Source organism: Columba livia, chromosome 5 (genome assembly GCF_036013475.1).
Source record: "Columba livia isolate bColLiv1 breed racing homer chromosome 5, bColLiv1.pat.W.v2, whole genome shotgun sequence".
Taxonomy (NCBI): Eukaryota; Metazoa; Chordata; class Aves; order Columbiformes; family Columbidae; genus Columba; species Columba livia.
This window is the reverse complement of record NC_088606.1, coordinates 18,561,980-18,581,972: the sequence shown is the minus strand read 5'-3', so window position 1 is coordinate 18,581,972 and position 19,993 is coordinate 18,561,980. Positions and strand designations below refer to the sequence as shown.

General features: G+C 41.8%; 2 protein-coding genes across 4 annotated transcripts; one reads left to right on the top strand and one right to left on the bottom strand.

Annotated features, from left to right (window-relative positions):
- Positions 1 to 878: 878 nt before the first annotated feature.
- LOC110361397 (basic proline-rich protein-like) lies at positions 879 to 8,554 on the bottom strand. Of its 3 annotated transcripts, none has more exons than XR_010472818.1 (3): positions 6,618 to 6,903; positions 6,149 to 6,340; positions 879 to 1,025 (listed from the first exon to the last, which is right to left on the bottom strand). XR_010472818.1 is itself a non-coding variant. In XM_065063687.1 (3 exons), exon 1 carries the CDS (start codon positions 8,535 to 8,537, stop codon positions 7,254 to 7,256), a length of 1,284 nt encoding a protein of 427 aa, XP_064919759.1. In that variant the 5' UTR covers positions 8,538 to 8,554; the 3' UTR covers positions 879 to 1,025; positions 6,149 to 6,340; positions 6,910 to 7,253. The 3 variants fall into 3 exon arrangements, 2 of the variants coding, with proteins under 2 accessions (XP_064919759.1, XP_064919761.1); XM_065063687.1 differs by lacking the exon at positions 6,618 to 6,903 and adding an exon at positions 6,910 to 8,554; XM_065063689.1 differs by lacking the exon at positions 6,618 to 6,903 and adding an exon at positions 6,989 to 8,554.
- CALM1 (calmodulin 1) lies at positions 7,115 to 19,009 on the top strand. Its single transcript, XM_065063690.1, has 6 exons — positions 7,115 to 7,321; positions 10,419 to 10,449; positions 11,345 to 11,488; positions 13,573 to 13,679; positions 15,228 to 15,363; positions 15,598 to 19,009. The coding sequence occupies exons 1-6, from the start codon at positions 7,319 to 7,321 to the stop codon at positions 15,624 to 15,626; spliced, it is 450 nt and encodes a 149-aa protein (XP_064919762.1). The 5' UTR covers positions 7,115 to 7,318; the 3' UTR covers positions 15,627 to 19,009.
- Positions 19,010 to 19,993: the final 984 nt, after the last annotated feature.

Genomic DNA, 19,993 nt, shown 5'->3' with positions numbered 1-19,993 from the left:
CTGTTGGCTCTCTGGCAATATGCTGTGGATATTGGAATTTATTTTTACAGTTTCTCGGAAATGATACTAGAAATGTATCTTCTCTTCAAGGTTGTTTTTCTCCCTCAAAATGGCAATCAGGCAGTTGGAGAAGTTATTTCATTATTAGCTGAGTTTATTAGTGATGGAAGCACAAACAAAATAGTGGTCCAAAGAAATGTAATGGTCCCATAGCTTTCTTCATGTACTTTAGACAAATGAAGAAGAGTATTGTCTGGCAATGATTCTGGCTTTCAGCACCTGTAATTTGGGATGTATGTATAACACTTCTTACCTCAGGCCAGCTCCATAGTATGGTGGATTAGAATACTGGATGTCTCTTGGATGGCAGTATTTCACATCCATTAACTCATATGGTTTTGATCTTGTAGCTTCTTAGTCCAATGAATCTGACAAACTGATAGAAACTCCTCATTTCAGGTGTGTGAAAGAAGGGGAAATTAACATAGATTTATTGACTTCAGGGCATGTTTACGGTTGCTGAAAATCTGTACTGGAAACTACAATTCAGATTTAAAATTATGATTACTCTTAAACTGTATATGTGGAGTCATCGAATTTTTTACTTCTAGGTGTCACATGATGACCTATGACAGCCTTACCTGACCCCAAAAAAATTTTTTTAACATAGACCTACTACAAAATTAACAATTTGGGGTTAAGTAAGGGACACTTCACCATTAGAGGATATATCTGTGGATTTTATATACCTGTCTGCCTGTGTGTCATGGTTTGACCTCAGCTAGCAACTAAGCCACACACAGCCACTCTCTCAGTCCCCACCCCCCACCCACTGCCACCGGGGCAGAGACATAGAAAAGCAAAAGTGAGAAAACTCATGGGTTGAGAGAAAGACAGTTTAATAACTAAGGCAAAAGCCGCGCACACAAGCAAAGCAAAACAAGGAATTCATTTGCCTCTCCCATGGGCAGGCAGATGTTCAGCCATCTCCAGGACAGTAGGGCTCCATCACGCTCAACGGTCACCTGGGAAGACAGATGCCATCACTCCGAATGTCCCCCTTCCTTCTTCTTCCCCCAGCTTTATATGCTGAGCATGACGTCATATAGTGTGAGATATCCCTTTGGTCAGTTGGGGTCAGCTGTCCCAGCTGTGTCCCCTCCCAGCTCCATGTGCACCCCCAGCTGCTCTCTGGCAGGGAGCTGTGACAGCCAGAAAAGGCCTGGACTGTGTGAGCACTGCTCAGCAGTAACTAATATGTCCCTTTATTATCAATACTGTTTTCAGCATAAACCTGAAACATAGCCCCATCTGAGATACTATGAAGAAAATTAACTCTATCCCAGCTAAAACCAGCATACTACGTCATATGTGTTCTTATATATATACATATATATATGTATATATATTAATTAAATTAAGGTGGGACTTTTATTGCAAAATTATGTCCCAGTTTGCCCCTCAGGAACATTCAGATGAAAACAAATTACTCCTGGATGAAGGAGAGGTGTAAAAAACAATGTAAACGGATCATTTAATAATTTCCATTATGTAAAAAACCAATCCTAAGTATATTTGAAGATGCTTTTTCCATGTTAAATAAGACAAACTGAAATGAGAAACAATGTTAGTAGAGCTGAACAAACTCATTTCCAACCTCTCTTCAGGACTTCAATTCTGAAGCATATTTCTTTACCATAGTTTATTATACCATTATAAGCTGTATATTGGTTTAAAATCTGTAGCTAACAGCAACAGCTGTTTGGCTTTTATCTATTAGTTCCAAGACAAAAATTTGAACCTATAAAGTAAAACAGTTTGTGGCCCATTCAGTTTTCCAGCTTATTGTTAATAAATGAAATGCAGACTCAAGCCATTCCTAAAAAGGTGAATATTACTAAGAATTGTCTTCCTGTTTGTTACATTGTTTCACTGAAAATTTTGAGGAATCCATCTACTGAAATTAGAAACAGCAGTTTTCCTGTCATTAGAATGACTGTTCCCATACATATATTTCTATATAAAATATTTTAAAATGCATTTGTGGTAAAAATAAATTACTTTGACAGATGTACTAACTGGAATCACCATCAGGGAATATAGTTCATACACGTGTATCCGACAGTGAAGAAGCATGACCTAGGCATGCTTAGCAATGTTATACAAAAATCTGAAATACTTAGCGGACACATGCATAAGTATTCTGTCCTCTTCTGCATTTGATTCTTGAAAAATAGTCAATATCATCTGGCTTTTGTCCTTAAAAACACTAATGATAAGAAAATATAAACAATAGATAGATGGAAGGAGTAACTTCTGTTTATATCATGAATCATCCAATGTTTACTTTCCTATGAAACTGGCAATTACAAAAACTGAGAAGGAAAATTCTGTTTTCACATACTCCAATATTTGTAGAGAACTCTTCATAGGACTATGAAGTAAGGTTTGTTTTTAAAGACTGTGTGAACACCTTGTTCTTTTTTTTCATTTATTTTACATTCAAATATAAGCAAACAAACAAAACAAGAACAAAAGGCAGGGAAAACCACTTTGTTTTAAAACAATTATTTTATTAATGCTTAATCTGCAAGATATATGACCGAGTTTATGTATGGGAGCAGGTCTGTAATTGCCATCTGTGCAAGTCTTTTTAAGATAGGATCTTTAAAGTTCCCAACTCAAACCTCCCTAAGTTTAAAAGACAAAACTTTTCAAATTATTTGGCGTCAGGAATGCCAGTTTATGTAGCTACGTAGAAAAAAAAGGATTAATTAATTTAATTGCAATGTGTAAATAATCAAGTTCTAACCAACAGCTAAATTAGTTTTATGCCACCATCTAAAACTTTACAAGACAACGAACACTCAACGTACGTAGCAACTACTATTATTTAATTACACAGATGGCCTTCTAACAATGCTCAGTGAAAATCCACAATTGCATGTGATTTTGATACACACCAGTGGGAATGAGGAAATATAAAGAAATAATGAGAATATAAAAGATTAGGGAGTTCTCTCTCAAAAAAGCAGCAGTAATCTACAGGAACACATATGTTCCCCTTTAAAAGAGCTACCGGGTCTGGAAATTCAAATGTTAAGATTAAAGCAATTTTTATTTTCACATCTTGTATAAATGTGGTAAAATTCAATTCTGCTCTAGCTTTTTATCTCAATGGAGTTCCACCCACTTATTTGCAATCTTAGTGAAGCTCATGGAGCATTTTTGTAAGGATACTGGCTTAGATTTTCACGGCTGCCAATGGCATTTAGAAACATTAATTTTGTGGAAAATGGTCTCCCCTAAAAGCATTGCCTATAAGAACAGAATTTTATAGAGAGGGCAAAAAACTATTTTCTGATGTACCGAGAGAATTCCAGTTGACTTGAAAAGCAATACAACAAATTCAAACCTAGTTCGAGTAGCTCACACATATAACTGAAAACTTATTACGTATTTGTTCCAGTTGCACAGATGTTGCATGCACATATATACTTGATTTTGGCTTCTTATGTTTCTAACTTATTATATACTGATTATCTACGCTTATTGCCATAATATCAGCCTCCCAGCTGTGCATTAAATGATATGACAAACTTCTGTCCATCTGTTCTCACATCCATTCTCCCAGGGCACGTCTGTGAAGTGGTTTGTTTTGTTTTTTTAACTTATGTGTATATAGTATGAGAAAGCAATTGATACGTGTGAAGCTATGTTCTTCAGTGCTTATATTGACAAAGCCAAGGTTGAAAAGCACACCTTGCATGTAAGTAATAAGGTTTAGTATTTTGCCATGTTCTTAACAGAATTCCTCCATGTATCTTAGGCTGCTCCCAAAGAATGGACATGTTAAGGCTATGCAGAAACAGAGACCAACACTGTAACCTTACTGTCATATTAAGGTAAAATTTAGAAATTTAATACTAGGCAGAATGGTTGCAAGCCTTTCACTGCAACTAATAAATTTACAAAAGAATTGTTTGTTAATATTCCAGCTTAAACAAGAATCAACAAAAGCATGCTTAGAGATGGAGAGTAAAATAATCTAGAACAGTAAATCTATCCAGTCAGAAATTCATCTTAATAGCTATCGCATAGTCCTCTGTTCATAAAAAAGCTCTGTAGCTATGGGATGGCCAAGCTCTACGGTTTTAGGCACAAATACTGAGTAATTCCATGGCCCAGTCCCACTCCCACTGAGGTCCAGGAGATTTTGAATGAGACTGTAGAAGATCCTGGCAAATCACTTGACATTGTATGTCATTGGAATGACAGGGGCATTTCTTGCCTGCCCACAACTGAATGTAAATTTTAAGAGAGCAAAGAATACTAATAAAATCTAGCTGTACAATTGAGTGGAAGCAAATTTACAAGGAGCAGGCAATGCCAGTTCAGATAAGGGTTTTTTTTCTACATTAAATAAGCAGCAAAACATTAGTATTCTGTTTTGTTTACATTTATCACTGCCGTATGTCAAATTAGGAAAAAAAAAATTCCCCTTAGTCAGAATGTTATTTTGGAGCATTAGCTGTGAAATATTTTCAAATACAAAGTGATGTAATTTAACAGAAACTGCTGCAGAACGTTACTGTGGCACCTTAATTAATCATCCTGAAGCTTTTCTTAAATAAAGCAAGATAACTATATTCCAAACTACTTTAAAAGTAACTTTATTTTAAAATTCCATTTTTAATATAAATGAATTATTGATGTGAACCATCAAGAGTTAGCAAAAGGAGGCACAAAAAGTTAAAAAAAAAACAGGAATAAATGCACAGCAATTCTTGTACTCAAAGGCCCTGTTGATCTTTGGCATCATTCACTGAATATGACAGAGTGGCTTTTACCTCACATTTCCAAGTTTCTTCACATATGTCCACATGCTGTAATGCTGATAAGTTTATAAAATAATCTAAATAAATTTTGATTACTTGTCTCATAGTCTCTCCTCAATAGATAAATCCACTCCCTTAATTTTTTAACAAATGAAAGTTTGGATCAATGGAAGAACATATTACATGTACTTAATTTTAAAGAGACTGAAATAAGGCACCCATATTCTAAACCATCCCATTTTAATGTTGGTAAGATTATTCTCCTGATAATACCTTCGGCCTTCCATGTTAGAAACATTTTAATCAAAGACCATGAGGTTTTATTGGCGATTTATCTTTGTGAAATAAATGTACAAATTTCTTGGTCAAATATTCAAGTAGAATTCAGTGTTTCAATAATGAGATCTTCACTTGTGTGAGACCAGCACAATGAGGTGAATTATTTGTACATGAACATTGTTCTGCACACATCCCTGGGAGCCTCGTGGAGTTCCAAGATGCGCTTATCAAAGCAAAAGCTCCTGTAGCCCACATCAAACATTGTGCCATGTTTTCTAGAAAAAAAAATAAGCTGGGAAAATAAGAGCTTAAAATTGTTGGTCTGGTTTGAAAACAAAATGGAGATTTGTGTGTTCTTCCATGGCAAAAAAAAAATTAAAAAATCAACGTCACTGCTTTGTAGTTTTTAAAAAAAAGTATATTAAAAATAGGAGGCTGGGCATTCTGCACCTAAAATGGAAGCTGTCTATAAACCTATCATTTGCAGACTAGCCAGCTGCAAATCAGCTTTCTGACACCATTTCATATACTGGTTCCTACACAAATGTTAGGATGGTTTGGGGACCAAACTATGACACATTAAATATGCTATTTTGTTTGCTATGAGAAATCCTTCTAGATTGTAAACAGGTAACTGTTGTTTGTGAACCTATCACTAGGTTGCAGAGAGGCAAGCAAATAAATTTTAACTCCAGTGGTAGAGCCACTGAAATTGTTAAACAAAGAGAACCCAACTGAAATTAGGCACTGTTTTTCAAAAACAGAAAAACAGAAAAATGTATTCTAAAATATTTAATGCTATACTGCAAGAAGATCATCAGAATTATGACCACATTGGAAATACTACTATCCTCCCAATCCAGAGAGAGGCCCAAACTAAAACCTTAACTAATAATATCTTGAACTATAAGGAAACTCAAAATCTAAGGGTACCTGTCACAAACAGAACCAAGATCCTTGATTCCCATGTGGGTCCATGTTTGTGCTTCCATCTAGTAAAGGAGCTATGGTGCGCATGCTACAATATTTACCTGGGTTATCAGTTGATAGACAAAATCTTTAAACCCAGAAAACGTTTGACATCAGGACATGCTTTTGCTGCCTCTCACTTGTAGGCTACAGCTGTTCTGCTGAGAAGGGGTTGAAGTGACACATCAGTCGCAGACCATCTGATTCTGGATTCAATTTTACCATCATCTAGATTTTGGTGCTTGACAAAAGCCCTACGATTAAAAAAAGAAGGCAGCTATGCTCACTTCAACATAGCAGCTTCACAGTCTGTGTCGTCGTACCCCCCTTATCGTTCAGATTTTCCCGAAGAATATGCTTTATTAACGCCCCCGCCCCCCCCAGCTTCCCGTGGCATCCTTGTCTCCCCGGTACCGCTGCGGGCTCCCCGGGGGAGCGCAGGCCCCTGCACCGCCAGCGGGGATGCGGTCTAGGGGAAAAAAAAAAAAAAAAAGGCAAAAAAAGCACCAACTCTGCCGAGCTTCCCCTCACCCTCGAACTAGCGAGCGACGGGGCGATGGGGAGAGGCCTCCAAGTGGGGCCAGCGGGGTCCCCGCGGTGGCGCAGACCGGCGGCGGGCAGCTCTCCCCGCCGGCCCGGCCGCCCTCCCTCCGCGGGCTCCGCCGGAAAATGGCCACTGCCGCGGCCAGGCTGCCCTCGCCCCGCGGCTCGGGAGCGGGGGGCAGCCGTGCAGCTCGCGGAGCTGCAGCCGTGTCGCCCTGGGAGCGGGGCCTCTCCCTCCTGCGGGGGGGCTGCTCACCCGCCTGCCCCTGGCGGCGCTTACCTCGAGGCGAGGAGACAGGGGAAGGGGACAGGAACATGAGGGGGGAAGGGGGGGGGGAAACCGCTCGGCTGTAACCCACCGCAGCCCCACACCCGCAGCGGGCAGCCGGCCGTGCCTCCGGGGGCAACCGGCCCGGCAGGGGGCGGGGGGGGAGTGTGCCCGCCGGGGGAGGGGCCGGGCCGCGGAGGGGGCAGGGCCGCTCGCCGCAGTCACCCTCACACATACCGCGCCGGGGAGGAGAGAAGAAGGCCCTCTCTGGCGGAGGGATACAGCCCTACATATATAGTGCGGCGGCGCAGGCTCACAGCCCCAGCACTTCTCCGAGCCGCGCCGGGGAGGAGGCATCAGCCGCCGCCGCTCGTGGTCGCGCAGTTCGTGCAGCCGCCGCTGGGCCAGCCGCCGCCGCGCCATGGTAGGTAGCTCGACCGACCGCGGCGCGCCTGGGCTGCCGCAGGGGCTGGTGCACAGGGGGCTACCCGGAGCTTCGCTGCGGAGCCGGGGATGGTCGGATCGGCGTTGCTGGACTCTTCCCGGGGAGGAGTGGGGGATGGGGGAGAAGCCCGCGGGGAGGGGGTGGTAGGAGGCCGCAGTCGCTCCCTCCCGGGTCCCCGCGGGGTGAGCGGGCTGGTGGCTGCGGACGCCCCCCCGCCGCGCTGCGCGGGAGCGCCGCAGAGCTGCGGCCCTGCCTCTTCCGTCGCTTCCTTCCCCTTTCTCCGGGGCCTGCCGTGTGGGCGCCCCGGCCCCGTGCCCTCCCGCCGCGGCCCCGCCTCGCCTTCCCCCGCATGCGGCGCTCGCTCCCCTCCGGAAAGGGCTGGGCGCCTCTCCCCGGGGCCGCGGCCCCTCCGCCGGGCAGGGCGCGTTGCGGGGCGGGGGCTGTGCCGGGCGGGGCGCGGGTCTGTGGGCGAGGATCCCGTTCGGCTCCGGCACCAGCTGCACTGCGCAGGGAGCGGGGGGGGCGGCCCGGGGGAGGGCACCGCGCTGCAGCTAGTGCGCCCTCGCCCCCCCCCCCCCATCCCCCAAAAAAACGCAGCAGCCGTGGTGAAGCCCATCGCTGTCTGCATTACATCATGTCTCCTCCTCTTCCTCCCCGGCCCCCGCGCACCCCCCGGCTGGGGGGGCACCGGGGCGCAGCGCGTGTTGATCGGTTGGCAACGGCCCAACGCCCGCATGGGGGGCTTGGGGAGGCGGCGAGCGCAGCCTTTCTCCTCCCCGGGGCCTGCGGGGGAAGAGCCGCTACCCGGGCCGCCGAGGGGAGGGAAGGGATGAGGGAGGCTGGCGGCGGAGCCCGGGCGCCCTCCCGGCCGCAGGATGAGGACGTGGTGCGGCTGGGGAGGGAGGGGAGACGGGGCCGCAGTGCAGCAGCGGGTGGCTGCCGGCCGGGAAGGGTGCCTGTTGCTCCCGGCGGGCTCCGAGCCCTCTTGTGCCCCGCCCGGGCGATGCCAGCTTCCGCCGCCCCGTCTGGAACGCATCGGTGGGCTTTGGGAGCAGCCAGCGTCATCCCCCGGGTGCCGCAGTGCCAGCCCGGACTCCTCGCAAAAGAGGCCAAGAGGAAGGGCTGGGATTTTCCCGGCGGTTTTTCGCTTCCTACGAGAGCGGCGAAACAGTCGCACGCTGACCTCTAATCGCATTTTGGCAATCTGGGTGTTCCTCGGCTCTGTCTCTCCATCTCCCCTTCCCGTCGGGGAAGGCTGACATCACCAGGACAGGATTTGATGACTTGGCTGGGTGGGGTGATGGCTCCAGCCCTGGGTACCCTTTGTCCTGTGGCTGGGGAGAGCAGGCAGTAGCTGTGCCTGTTGCTCGGGAACGTGAGCCCCATGGTGGTTTAGGGTCGGGCTGTGTGCTTCTGGCATGGCGCTGTGTGCAAGGTTGTGGATTGTTTTGGTTTTTGGGTGTTTTTTTTTTTTTTTTTTAATTCGGAATCCGATTTTTAGGAACAGCTCTGTTTAATGGGGCAGTGAGCCGGTGCTGTGGGTTGGAGTTTTTTGCCGAGGTGTGGCTCTGTTTCCTGTTCTGCAGGGCATTGAGTCTGTTATGTAAATTCCTTAGATAATGTTTTGGTAAAACCCTCGCATTTTCTGGAAAATCACAAAAAGAGTGTAAAAGTTGAACTGGATTTGAACCGGAGTTTTATGCTGTCATTAAATAAGACTTAGTAAATTTGAATCCTGGTTTTAGCTTTTAACATTTCTACACTTTTTTCCTCCCCAAACCCACCTTGCATATGGGAAGTTATTTAATCATTGCATACAGACATTAAAACAAAAAAACATAAAAAAAACCCAATCCTAACACCTATTTACTGTTGAAATCTGTGTATGTAACTTAACATATACAACAGGCTTTCAGCCCTACCCTATTCCCCTGTGCAAGAGCTTAACAGATTGTATAGCCTGTTAATTCTCCATTGTAGTTGTTGCTCGTTACTGCAGTTCAATGGCTGTTACACTTGAATAATGATATTTTAGGACAAAGGGTTACAAGATATCTGCTTTCTCTGACCTATAAAATTCTCTGTTCAGCGAAAGTTGTTCAATAAAATTACTTTAAAAGGGGTTACTAGGTGTGTAAAATCTGGATTATTTTTTTTAATTGCTAGGAAAATGTGTATTTATTTCTCCATAACGAACTGGTTAGCTCCCTTGAGTCCAAACAGCAGAGCTTTTTGTGATAGTCTCTTTATGCAGAAGGGAGAGGCTTCTGGAAGGATGTGGTTAGCACAGTTAAGCTCTGGGAAAGCCCAGTTTAATTGCTCGCTGAGCTGTGTACCTTTGGATGTAGCAGTGGCCTCTTGATGTACAGAAGGTCATAAGCAGGCATTTTAAATCTTGACATTCAAAATGATGTGTAAAACAACCCATATATCAGTGTGAGGCACCTTAAACTGCTTGGCTGAATTGAAGAACAACGTGATGCTTGAAAAATTGCCTTTTTTTTTTTGTCAGAGATGGCAAAAATCTCAACTATAGCGAGTAGGGATTCCTTCTAATATCACAGCACAGTCCCTTCTGTTAGGCTTACAGTCAGCTAATACTTCCTGTAATGGAGGGGGGCGACATTCGCTTCAGTAGTGTTAGATCACTAGGTGGCACACTGGTTGTTAGCCCACTAATGTGCAAATACCCCCACACAGTATTAGGGTCGCTGTACTGCTGGAAATGACATTTGATGTGATGTGACACCCCAAACATGTCATTATGGATTTCGTGCCTCTCTGACCAATTGCAAGGAGTTGCCCAGTGTCCTTCACTTGACCAAACTGGATTCTCCAAGTTGAAGGATGGTGGGTCTGGTTCTTCCTATGCAGTTTCAAAACAAGTTGTCTTATATACTTTGGGAAACAGCTGCATGGTGTAGGTGAGTGAAATCTTGCAGAGGCAGAATTCCAGGGACTGAACGTGGCTTTGTAAAAGTGATGATAAATCACTACTGCAGTCTAAAGGAGGTGTCTCATGGCTTAACATAACTAGAGGTAAACAGTATTCTAAAATGTTCTATTCTTCATGTAGGCTGATCAGCTGACTGAAGAACAGATTGCTGGTAAGTGACTTGATGAGAAATTGTTTTTCCTCACTCCTTGTGACTGTAAGAAAATATATTATCTCAAACATAATGGGGGAAAAAAGTGACAATTTCAAATCTGTACTAATGCTTTTTTAAAAAGCATTAACTTTAAAAAAAAATACTGCAGAAGATTACTGGTTCTTTGCCTCTTAATTTAGACTGCTTGTTCCTTGGACTACAGATAATGATTTTTTTTTTAGACTTTCAGACTTGAGCCAAGTCCTTCTAGATTTCTTGCAAACAGAAATAATTGCTAGACTCAAGTGAACTTGTTGGAGTCAAAACAGATCTAGGTACTCTTTAATTTTTAATAAAGAGAAAACAAACTTGAAATAGCAACAAATAAACCTAAAATGGATTTACCACACATTAATATAGGCCAGTGTTTTTTAAATAACTTTGAACAGTGCCTGTAATTCAAACTCGTTAGGAGAAGGAGCATTATTTGACCTTCTGGAGACCAGTCACTTGTGGCTGACACCTATTCTTATTGTCTGCTGCCTTAAAAATAAGTGGTAAATGACAACACATACTGTTCCTGTAAATCTGTTAGTGGTGAATGGAACCTAGTGGGTTCCCAAGTAGCTGCTCTTAATGGTGCAACTGTGCCTCAAGCGAGATGATGTTGAACTGCATTATAGTTGTAATGGCAGATAATAGCCACATGAAATAAGTTTGAATATATGATGTAAATTATGTTGGTAGTGTAAGTAATTTTTTTATTAATATTTTAGAGTGTTAATTCTCTCAATACATAGACAGAAAATGTTTCGTAAAGTTGTACCATGCATTGTCAGTGGAGTGCGTTTCTAGTGTGTAGTTTTCTCATGCTGATGATGTTACTAAACACTGGGACTGTTTCTGCCTCTAGAATTCAAGGAAGCGTTTTCCCTATTTGACAAAGATGGTGATGGTACTATCACAACAAAAGAACTGGGAACTGTCATGAGGTCATTGGGTCAAAATCCAACAGAAGCAGAATTGCAGGATATGATCAACGAGGTAGATGCTGATGGTAAGTGTTGGAAAAGTAGTTACTAGTGCTGTGATCATCTTAAGTATGTATGACCTCCACATCTGAATTTGAACTGCATAGAAAAGATTCTATGGCATTTATCTTGAAGCAGTTTCAAAATACTCGATAGAATCAAAACTCAGATGTATAATTTTTTTGGTTGCTCTCTGCAAAACAGTCAGATGTCAGCAGTATTAGAATCTAAAAAAGGGGATGGGCAGAGACAAAGTTATGCTGTTTGTCTTAAATATTTTATGGGTCCCAGGCTTCCTATTGCTATCTGACTTGCCCTGACCTGCTGTTAACCTGCATTTCCACCCAGCTTTTCCAGGCATGTTTCATCAGCCCATGTTGGTCTTAATAGCTGTACTAATGTCTGTGGTTTCGTCTAAAGCCAAAAGTGCGGTAGGAGTGGAATAGTGCTAAACTTCCAAGAATTAACACAACAGGGAGGGACTGTATAGACTAATGTAGTATATTAGATCGCTAATAAATAGGTGGGAGGCATTGGAGGCAAAAGCAGAAAAACCTTCCTGCATCACGTCTATCAGAATTGCTTTAAATGGATGCCAGAGAGGGTAACTGCACATTTTGTTTCTGAGACTGCAGACAGGCTAGCAGTTATAAAAGGAAAAATGCTTTTCCCTGCTCAGTGATGTCAAGGTTTTGATATTGTATGTTGGTTGTGATAGTGTTTTTTTTTCTCTAATATCTCTGTAAAAGGAGAGCTAAAGTATATTGGCAAGAGTATAGATTATCTGTTTATCAGACTACATTAATTACAACTACTTTCTTAAAAGTGTAAGTTGACCCTAATTGTTACCTCTTGGATGCAGTTACTCAAAAACTTTAGGGTTTGTGGTGCTATGTAGAGCTTTTGTTTAGTGACTTCTCTAGGCTGCAGTCCACAACGCTGTACTGGTAGATTAAAAGTGAAAGGACATGGAGGACTTCAGATAAGTATTCCTGCCCATCTGTTGAGACTTGATTTATGGCAGAATGCTTTGCTATTATTCTGTGTGTTCATTGAGGATTTTTTTCAAAGCGGAGTACAAGACTTGTACTCTGATTTAGCTGGTAGCTAAGCTGGCCGTGATGATAAATAGCTGTGTAATGCTGAAGCTGCAGAGGCTTTCGTAAACTGCACATATTTAGCTTCTTTGCTATATGTACCCAATCAGTTTGTATGTTTCCCTCAAGCAGTGGGTAGTTCTTAGTTGCACAGTAAACTATTTAATGCATTTTTTTCTTTCAGCATATAGGGCAGAATCCTGACTATACAAATGTAGATTTTGCTGTTCTATAGAACGTGTTTCTTTACCATGCCATTTTTCTTGTAGCTTTGAGCAGCCTGAAGTTTGAATCCTTACTTTGAGTGAAGAATTTAAAAATTGTAGGGATGAGGCCTGGGTGTTACCAGGGATTTTCAGTTTTGCAGTAGAATACCTATAAGAACACCTACTGCTAAGCTTATCAGGAATACCAAATAATGGCAGCTTTTCTCATGTTGCTGGAGTTGGCAGATTCTTGTTGCCCCTTAAAATGGTGCATTACTTCTGTGGTATATAATACGTGTTGATAAGTGAGGTTTTTTTGACAAGGAACAGGTACTTATGAGCAGTTGAGTGAAGTGTAATTTTTTTTCAGATTTTTAGATATCCTGGATTTTTAGTGTCAGCTTTATAATACATTCCCTTCTGAAATCTCCCACAGGAATGGGGAGATCTGAAGAAACTAAATGATTGATTTTGGTGAGTGGTGTGAAGTAAAGTCTTAGTATTGGTTAACCTTCAAGCATCAAACTGACATTTTACTTGCAGCTTGGGTTGCAAATGGTATGGCTTGACCTGGAGAGAGCAGAACAGTTGATTTTTGTTGTGTCGAAACAGTGCAGAGACAGGGGCCACTGCGCACTCTTAACAGCAAAAAAGCAGCGGTAGCAGCTGAGGGCTGATCCAGTTCTTCTATAAGGATAGTTTACAGAGGATTTGTCAATCTTTTCCGTGGCTAAATCAAATGCAAGATTTCTGTGCGTGTGAAGAAAAGCATGGAAGTTTAATTTTTGGAAGTTTCTTTTCATTAAGGCAATGGCACTATCGACTTCCCTGAATTTTTAACCATGATGGCCAGAAAAATGAAGGACACAGACAGCGAGGAAGAAATCCGTGAGGCATTCCGAGTCTTTGACAAGGTATTAATAAAAGTACAATTATTCTTTAGAAGCAGTAATGATGTCCATTTTTTCCTCAGTATTTTCTCTCTTCTTGTCTAGAAGGAAAAAAGTCACCTAGTAGAAGCAGAGGAATTGGAAAGAGAGCAGGGCCTGTTCTGGAAACAGAACCAGGACTGTTGCAGGCTGGTTCTACCTGCTTTACACAGCAGATCTAAGCTTCAGTCTCATCCATGAGGAAAACTTTCTGACCTTTCCTTAGGAGCAGAGATGAGCAGAACTTGATGCTTGTGGGGTGTGTTTTTTTTCTTCGGGGAGGTTGGGTGTAGTGAAGGGGTGGGGATTTTCTGTACCTTCTGGCTTTGGGGAAGTGTTTGTGTGGATGCAAAAGGTTTTATACTTCTTTGAAACTAAGATGTCATCAGTATTTAAAGGGACATGAAGTGCTGCATGTTCAGTTTTTCAAGATGTGGACTTTGAGGTTTTCAAGAAAACAGAGCTCAGCTCCGTCTGTCTTTAAGGATACCTGGGTGTACATTATGAAGGTTCATTCTAGAACAAGGGTTCCCCTCTTTGAATTGCCTGGATATGACAGATGGTACAAGAGAATAGTGTTGAACAGTGGCTGGTGCAGCTGCTAAGCTGATGCACATGTGTGGAGGAAGGCCTTACTACTTCTGCTTTTGTGGAAAAAAAGTGGCAGTCTCTAGTACTTTGCTGGAAAATGTGCTGGAGGAAATGGTCAGATGTTTGGTTAGTAGTTCATCTACCCTGTTGGCTTATTTCTGCAGACTAGATTTCTGTTTAAAGACACTGAGGTAGCCTATCTACTGGTGATGTCTGTATGAACTCCTGCTCTAAGCTAGTGTATTCTTCCTGTGGATGGAAGAGGACAATTTCTGAAATGGCCAGGGATGAGCTCTAGGTTTGGATACTACTAATGAGAACACTTGGTGTCATTCTCCCCCCTCATCCTCCCCCCCACCTTGTGTGTTTGGGTTTTTTTGGTTTTTGTGGGGTATTTTGGCACAAGGCTTTTCACAACTCCTTATGAGTGGAATTTAAATGCTTTCTTTGAAGGTTTGTTCCATATTGTCTTAGACAAGAAGCCTAACCTAGCCACCTGCAGTTTGGTTATAGAGGTAGTGTTACACAGAAGAGAAAGCTGACTTTATTCTTGCTGGTATGGAAACTGGTGTTTTGTTTTGTTTTTTTTCTGCTGCTTAGGCAGCAGAAACTTAAAAAAAAAAAAAAAGGGTGGGGGGCAAATATCCCCCTCCCTGTTTTGTTTATGGGTTTAGTTTTGAAAGCTCTTTAAAAGCATTAAAATACCTTATCACAGCTACAAATCAAGCATGCAGTTATTCTTCCAATGGAATAGTTGTACATGCTTCCTAAGGCAATGGGACTATTATGTACTGTAGGGTGGTACAGTATACCAGGTCTGTATGTCTGTCCCAAGTGCCGTAAGGCTAGTTCAGAAGGAGTTACTAGAAACCTAGATGTACTTTCAGAGTTAACCAATGTCAGGATTGTTGATTGTGATCATGTGCAACTCTTTCCTCACAGGATGGCAATGGCTATATCAGTGCAGCAGAACTACGTCACGTTATGACAAACTTAGGAGAAAAGCTAACAGATGAAGAAGTAGATGAAATGATCAGAGAAGCAGACATTGATGGGGATGGGCAAGTCAACTATGAAGGTAAAAATATGTTTGTCTTGACTCAAATCCATTACCCAGCTTGAGTGAAAGCCAGTTGCATAGGGCATTAATTTCTAGTACTTGGGACTCCAGTTTATTCAGTCCACTTCTGTGGACAAAAACTGAAATGCAGGGAAAGGGGCTTGCTTTTTTTTAATGTCAAGTGTGTTTAAGTGACTTATCAGTTGAAGTACTATGGAGACAATAAACCGCAGTGACTTTTTATCTTTTCAGAATTCGTACAGATGATGACTGCAAAGTGAAGAGACCTCCTTTACACCTTTTTTCCTCTAGAAGAATCAAATTGAATCTTTTACTTACCTCTTGCAAAAAAAATGTTCATTTATTCATTCTGTTTCTGTATAGCAAAACTGAATGTCAAAATACCTTCTGTCCACAAACTGCATGTAATGGTTGGTGGTCCTGTCCCCAAAAGATAAACATCAGTTTTACAATATAAGTAATTGTACTACCTTGAAAATAAAAAAAAAAAAAGGAAGCACTTAGTGAACTCAAAAGTTCCATTTGCTAATGACTATTACACTGTTTGGGCTGGCCAGTTTTTCATGCATGCAGCTTGACAATTGAGCACAGTCAGACATTTGTATTAAAAGGAAAAAACAACCTAAAAGAATCCACTCTTTTGTTTTACAGTGGATTCTAGTTCAATTTGTAGTATAAATTGTCATAGCTGGTTTACTTTAAAATTGGTTTATACCTCAGGATGGTATGCAGCAAAATGGTTGAAGGATGCAAAACTTAGAGAAAATGCCCTAAAGGTTGAATGGTTCTCCTGTACGTAGCAGTGTGCTCCAAAAATACGATGATCTTAACTATGGATGGCATGTCTGTGTTAAAATACTGGTTTAACATTGTCTGCATTGCACTATAGTGAAACGGGTGTCGGGCTGTTACCGTTCACAAAATTTTTAAGAGAAAACTTCACCGAGGGAGCATCTTTGGACTCTCATATTTTTAAAACCTTCTGTACCATGACTTGGAGCTGGCGGAGTAGCCTGTGGACTTCAGCACAACTATCAACATCGCTGTTCAAGATATTACAATTTATGTCCATTCCAAGTTGTAAATGCTAGTCTTTTTTTCCAATAAAAGACCATTAACTTAAAGGTGGTGTTAAATGCTTTGTAAAGCTAAAATATATATATATAATTGAGATAATAAACCAAAAAAGCAGTAGGAGGGAAGTGTTTCTATGAATGACTTGCTGCTAAATTATAATGCACATGTATGCAATAAGTTATCCCCTATCTTTTCAAGATGGCAAGAACTGACCTCCTGTAACCCAAGACCTTTGCTATAAATAAATGAACTTGTGCTTGCCTTTCATATTACGACAATGTTAATTTAGTTGGTCTCAAAGTCGTGTAATGCTGACTCGTCAACTATCAGCACAGAAGTAACACCTCATTTCACTAAAGTGGAGAGCTCTGAGCATGCATGTCAATACTGGGCAAACATGTATAGGTTGCTTATGTTTTCTTGACAGGTTATAGAAACTAGTCAGAGAACTTCAACAGCATGGACTTCATAGATACCTACGATTCTCAAACATGCCAAAAATGCATTTCTTTACCCACAGAAAGAAAACAAAAGGACAGTTCTTTTACAGTGTGTTTAAAAAAAAATAACAAAAAAACTAAGCCTTTTTGGAAAGTGGGGCTGATATGTCTTGACTATCTTCTCAAACACTTGCATGAATTTTGTGGGGTGGAGAAGAGGACTAGGGTTAATCTAAATCCATCTTGTTACTTCTGCTTTGCATGCACTAGCAGTGCTTAGTCATTCCAAGTCTCTGAGTAAGTGTTCTCTGATCCTTCAGCTTCCATGTGAATGAGTGGCAAAGCAGCCATGTCCACTCTTCTTTGTTTGAAAGAAGAAATTTTTTGTTTTTTTTTTTAATAGAGCCTCCATGTGGAAGGCTTTTATGCTTGGGAGGGAGGGACTACAGCTTCTTTACTTGATTGTAAGTTTGTTTCCAAACGTAACTGGAGTTGCAAACCTTAATTGCTTAATTGCCTTTGGTTTGGGGGAGTGTTGGTACTATCTCTTGGAAGAGTGCAAGTCTCCATTCATCCTGTCTAACTGAGGTGCCAGTGTTAAGAAGTTGGTTGCCTGAGATGCAGCTTTGCTCAGTGGGGGTCAAGAGACACCTCCAGAAGGCAGTTGAGGCTATCTGCCTTCGGTGATACTTTTATTTTTTTATTTTTTTTTTATTTTTTTTCCCAGGGGGATGGGGGGGTGTGGTTCTGGGTGACTAGGGACCCAGACACCTTAACCAAGTGCCTAAAAGTTAGATGGGCTGAATGTAGGCAATTGTTTAGATCTCTAGTTGTTGCAAAGGCTTTTTGCTATGGCTGTGTACACTGTCTTAGCAAACTGTCCAGGCTGATGGTGATTACCACTTGGAAGTCTTGCATGGCAGCTGCAAACTGCTGCTTTGGTAGTGTTTGAGAAAGGCTGTACTGATTTCTGTAGACCAGCTTTTAAAGAGAACGTGCTCAAGAGACAGACAAGGTAGGAGCAATGGTTGCTGCTCTGAACTAATTACTTCTGCCTGAGTGTGCAGAGAGATCTTGTCTAGTAGGTAAATGCTTCTTACCATCTATCTGTCATTCACTCACGGTTGGTAGGGTAGTTCATTTAAGAACAGCTGCTTTTAGCGTATTTAGTGTGCTCTGTGCTTGCTAGCAAAGAGACCTCACTCCTGCAAGAGGTTCTTGGCTTGATTAGAAATTGTCTGGCAGTGTGCCGTGTTGGTATGCCCTGTAACTGAATCTGCCTGGAGGTATCTAATTATTAACTGACTTCAGTACCACATCAACCTCGAGTAAATGTATCCTCTGTACAGGACTTTAGCTCTGTTCCCTTCTGCATAGTAAATATCTAGAGAAATGAAATTGTGTCATCAAGGACTTTTTTTTTTTAATTATTATTATTTTTTTTCTGTGAGTGTGTGTGTATGTGTGGCTTTGGCTTTTTCCAAATGTGAAAGTGTGGGCTGGATACACTTGGTGCATGGCTTAGAAATGGGACTGGAAAGAACTTCCTGGGTCATCAGATCCAGTCCCCTGCTATTGCAGGCAACCGTGTCATATAATCCTTTTAATAAACTGATCAAGCTTAACCACCTGCTTGTAAGTGGCTTGTTTTCATGGAAGTTCTGTAACTCATGTTGCTTTCAACTGATGCAAGTAATATATGAAATATGAAGTTAATCAAAAGGTCCTCCAGCTTAGCTTTAGATTTATCATCACACTTATTTAACTGACTTTCTCAAACCTGTTATTCTTCCCACAACACTCAGGAAAGTGTTGAACCTTTACACCCCCTTGCTATGAATAAGAGTTGGTGTGCTTGCTTATTTTTTTTTAATGGAAAAGATGGATGTCTGGCTTGTTGAAATTTGTTACATATGTTAATTGTCAAGGCAAGAAACAATTGAGTTACTTGTATTTGATACATAAATTTAAGGCTAGAGTATACATAACCATTTTTAAAATACATCAACTTGCAGTGTAGTTTTATATTTAATACTGAAATTGTACTGCTAAAGTTTAAACTGCTGTTAATCATATTCTTCTGATCATAATGAAAAAATAAAGGGTAAGAAAATGCTTAACATAGATTATTCATTATCATGCTTATTTTATTAATAATTCAGGCACCGAAACATCTCCAGGTATGGGGCATTTGCTTTGCTGGAATGGGGTGGGGCGAACACGGGGGTTTACTGATGCAGTAGAAGATGCTTATCCCCCAATCATTTGTCACATTTGTGCAGCTTCAGAAACACAGATGTGGTCAAAACCTGATGCATTTCTCTGCACCTTATCGATGCATTGAATGCAGGTGTGGGTGTGATCCGTGGGCAGTGTACAGAGCCCCTGCACCCTGCCCGGGTGAGTGGGGAGGGGGACAAGGCTGTAACGTGGTCCCCATGTTGTGGCAAGCATGTGATGTGAATGCAGATCCTTGTTCCCCGGTGACCCCATCCTAAACTAAAAGCACAGTCTTGGGGTTTAAAATAACAAGACTTAATACAGCTTGCTTTACCCCTACCATGAAACTAATTGGACCACTTACTGCAATCCAATTAGGGTTGGTTTGTTTTTCCAATTTAATGAGAAAGTGAAGTCTGACAGAAAAGGACTGCGACAGGACGACACCATGTCTTCTGGCCACAGACATCTAGCCATTAATTGAAGATAAGGCGATGAAGGCTGATGCCATGTTTCTCCTGACTGACATTTAGGAAAGTAAATGGTATACTTGCAAATAGAGCAGGTGGACCTTTAAAATCAGTAAGACAAACCCCTATAAAGTTGTGTGGGGATTTCTACATAACAGCATTGCAATTCCAGAATACTAAGGGATTTTTTAAAAATCTGAATACAAGATTTTGAAGTAATGAATTAAGATTATTAATTGTGTACGGATCTGGAGTTCCAAAGGTTCCTGGTGTTGTTTGCTATAGAAAATTTGTATGAAGGCCCAAGTACTTAAATAATTTTGTATTTTCTAAGAAGCCCGATCAGTCAGTGACTTAGGGAAGCTTTCACACAATATTAGTCATAGTTGATAGTTTGTTTTAAGCTTGATATTAATAAAT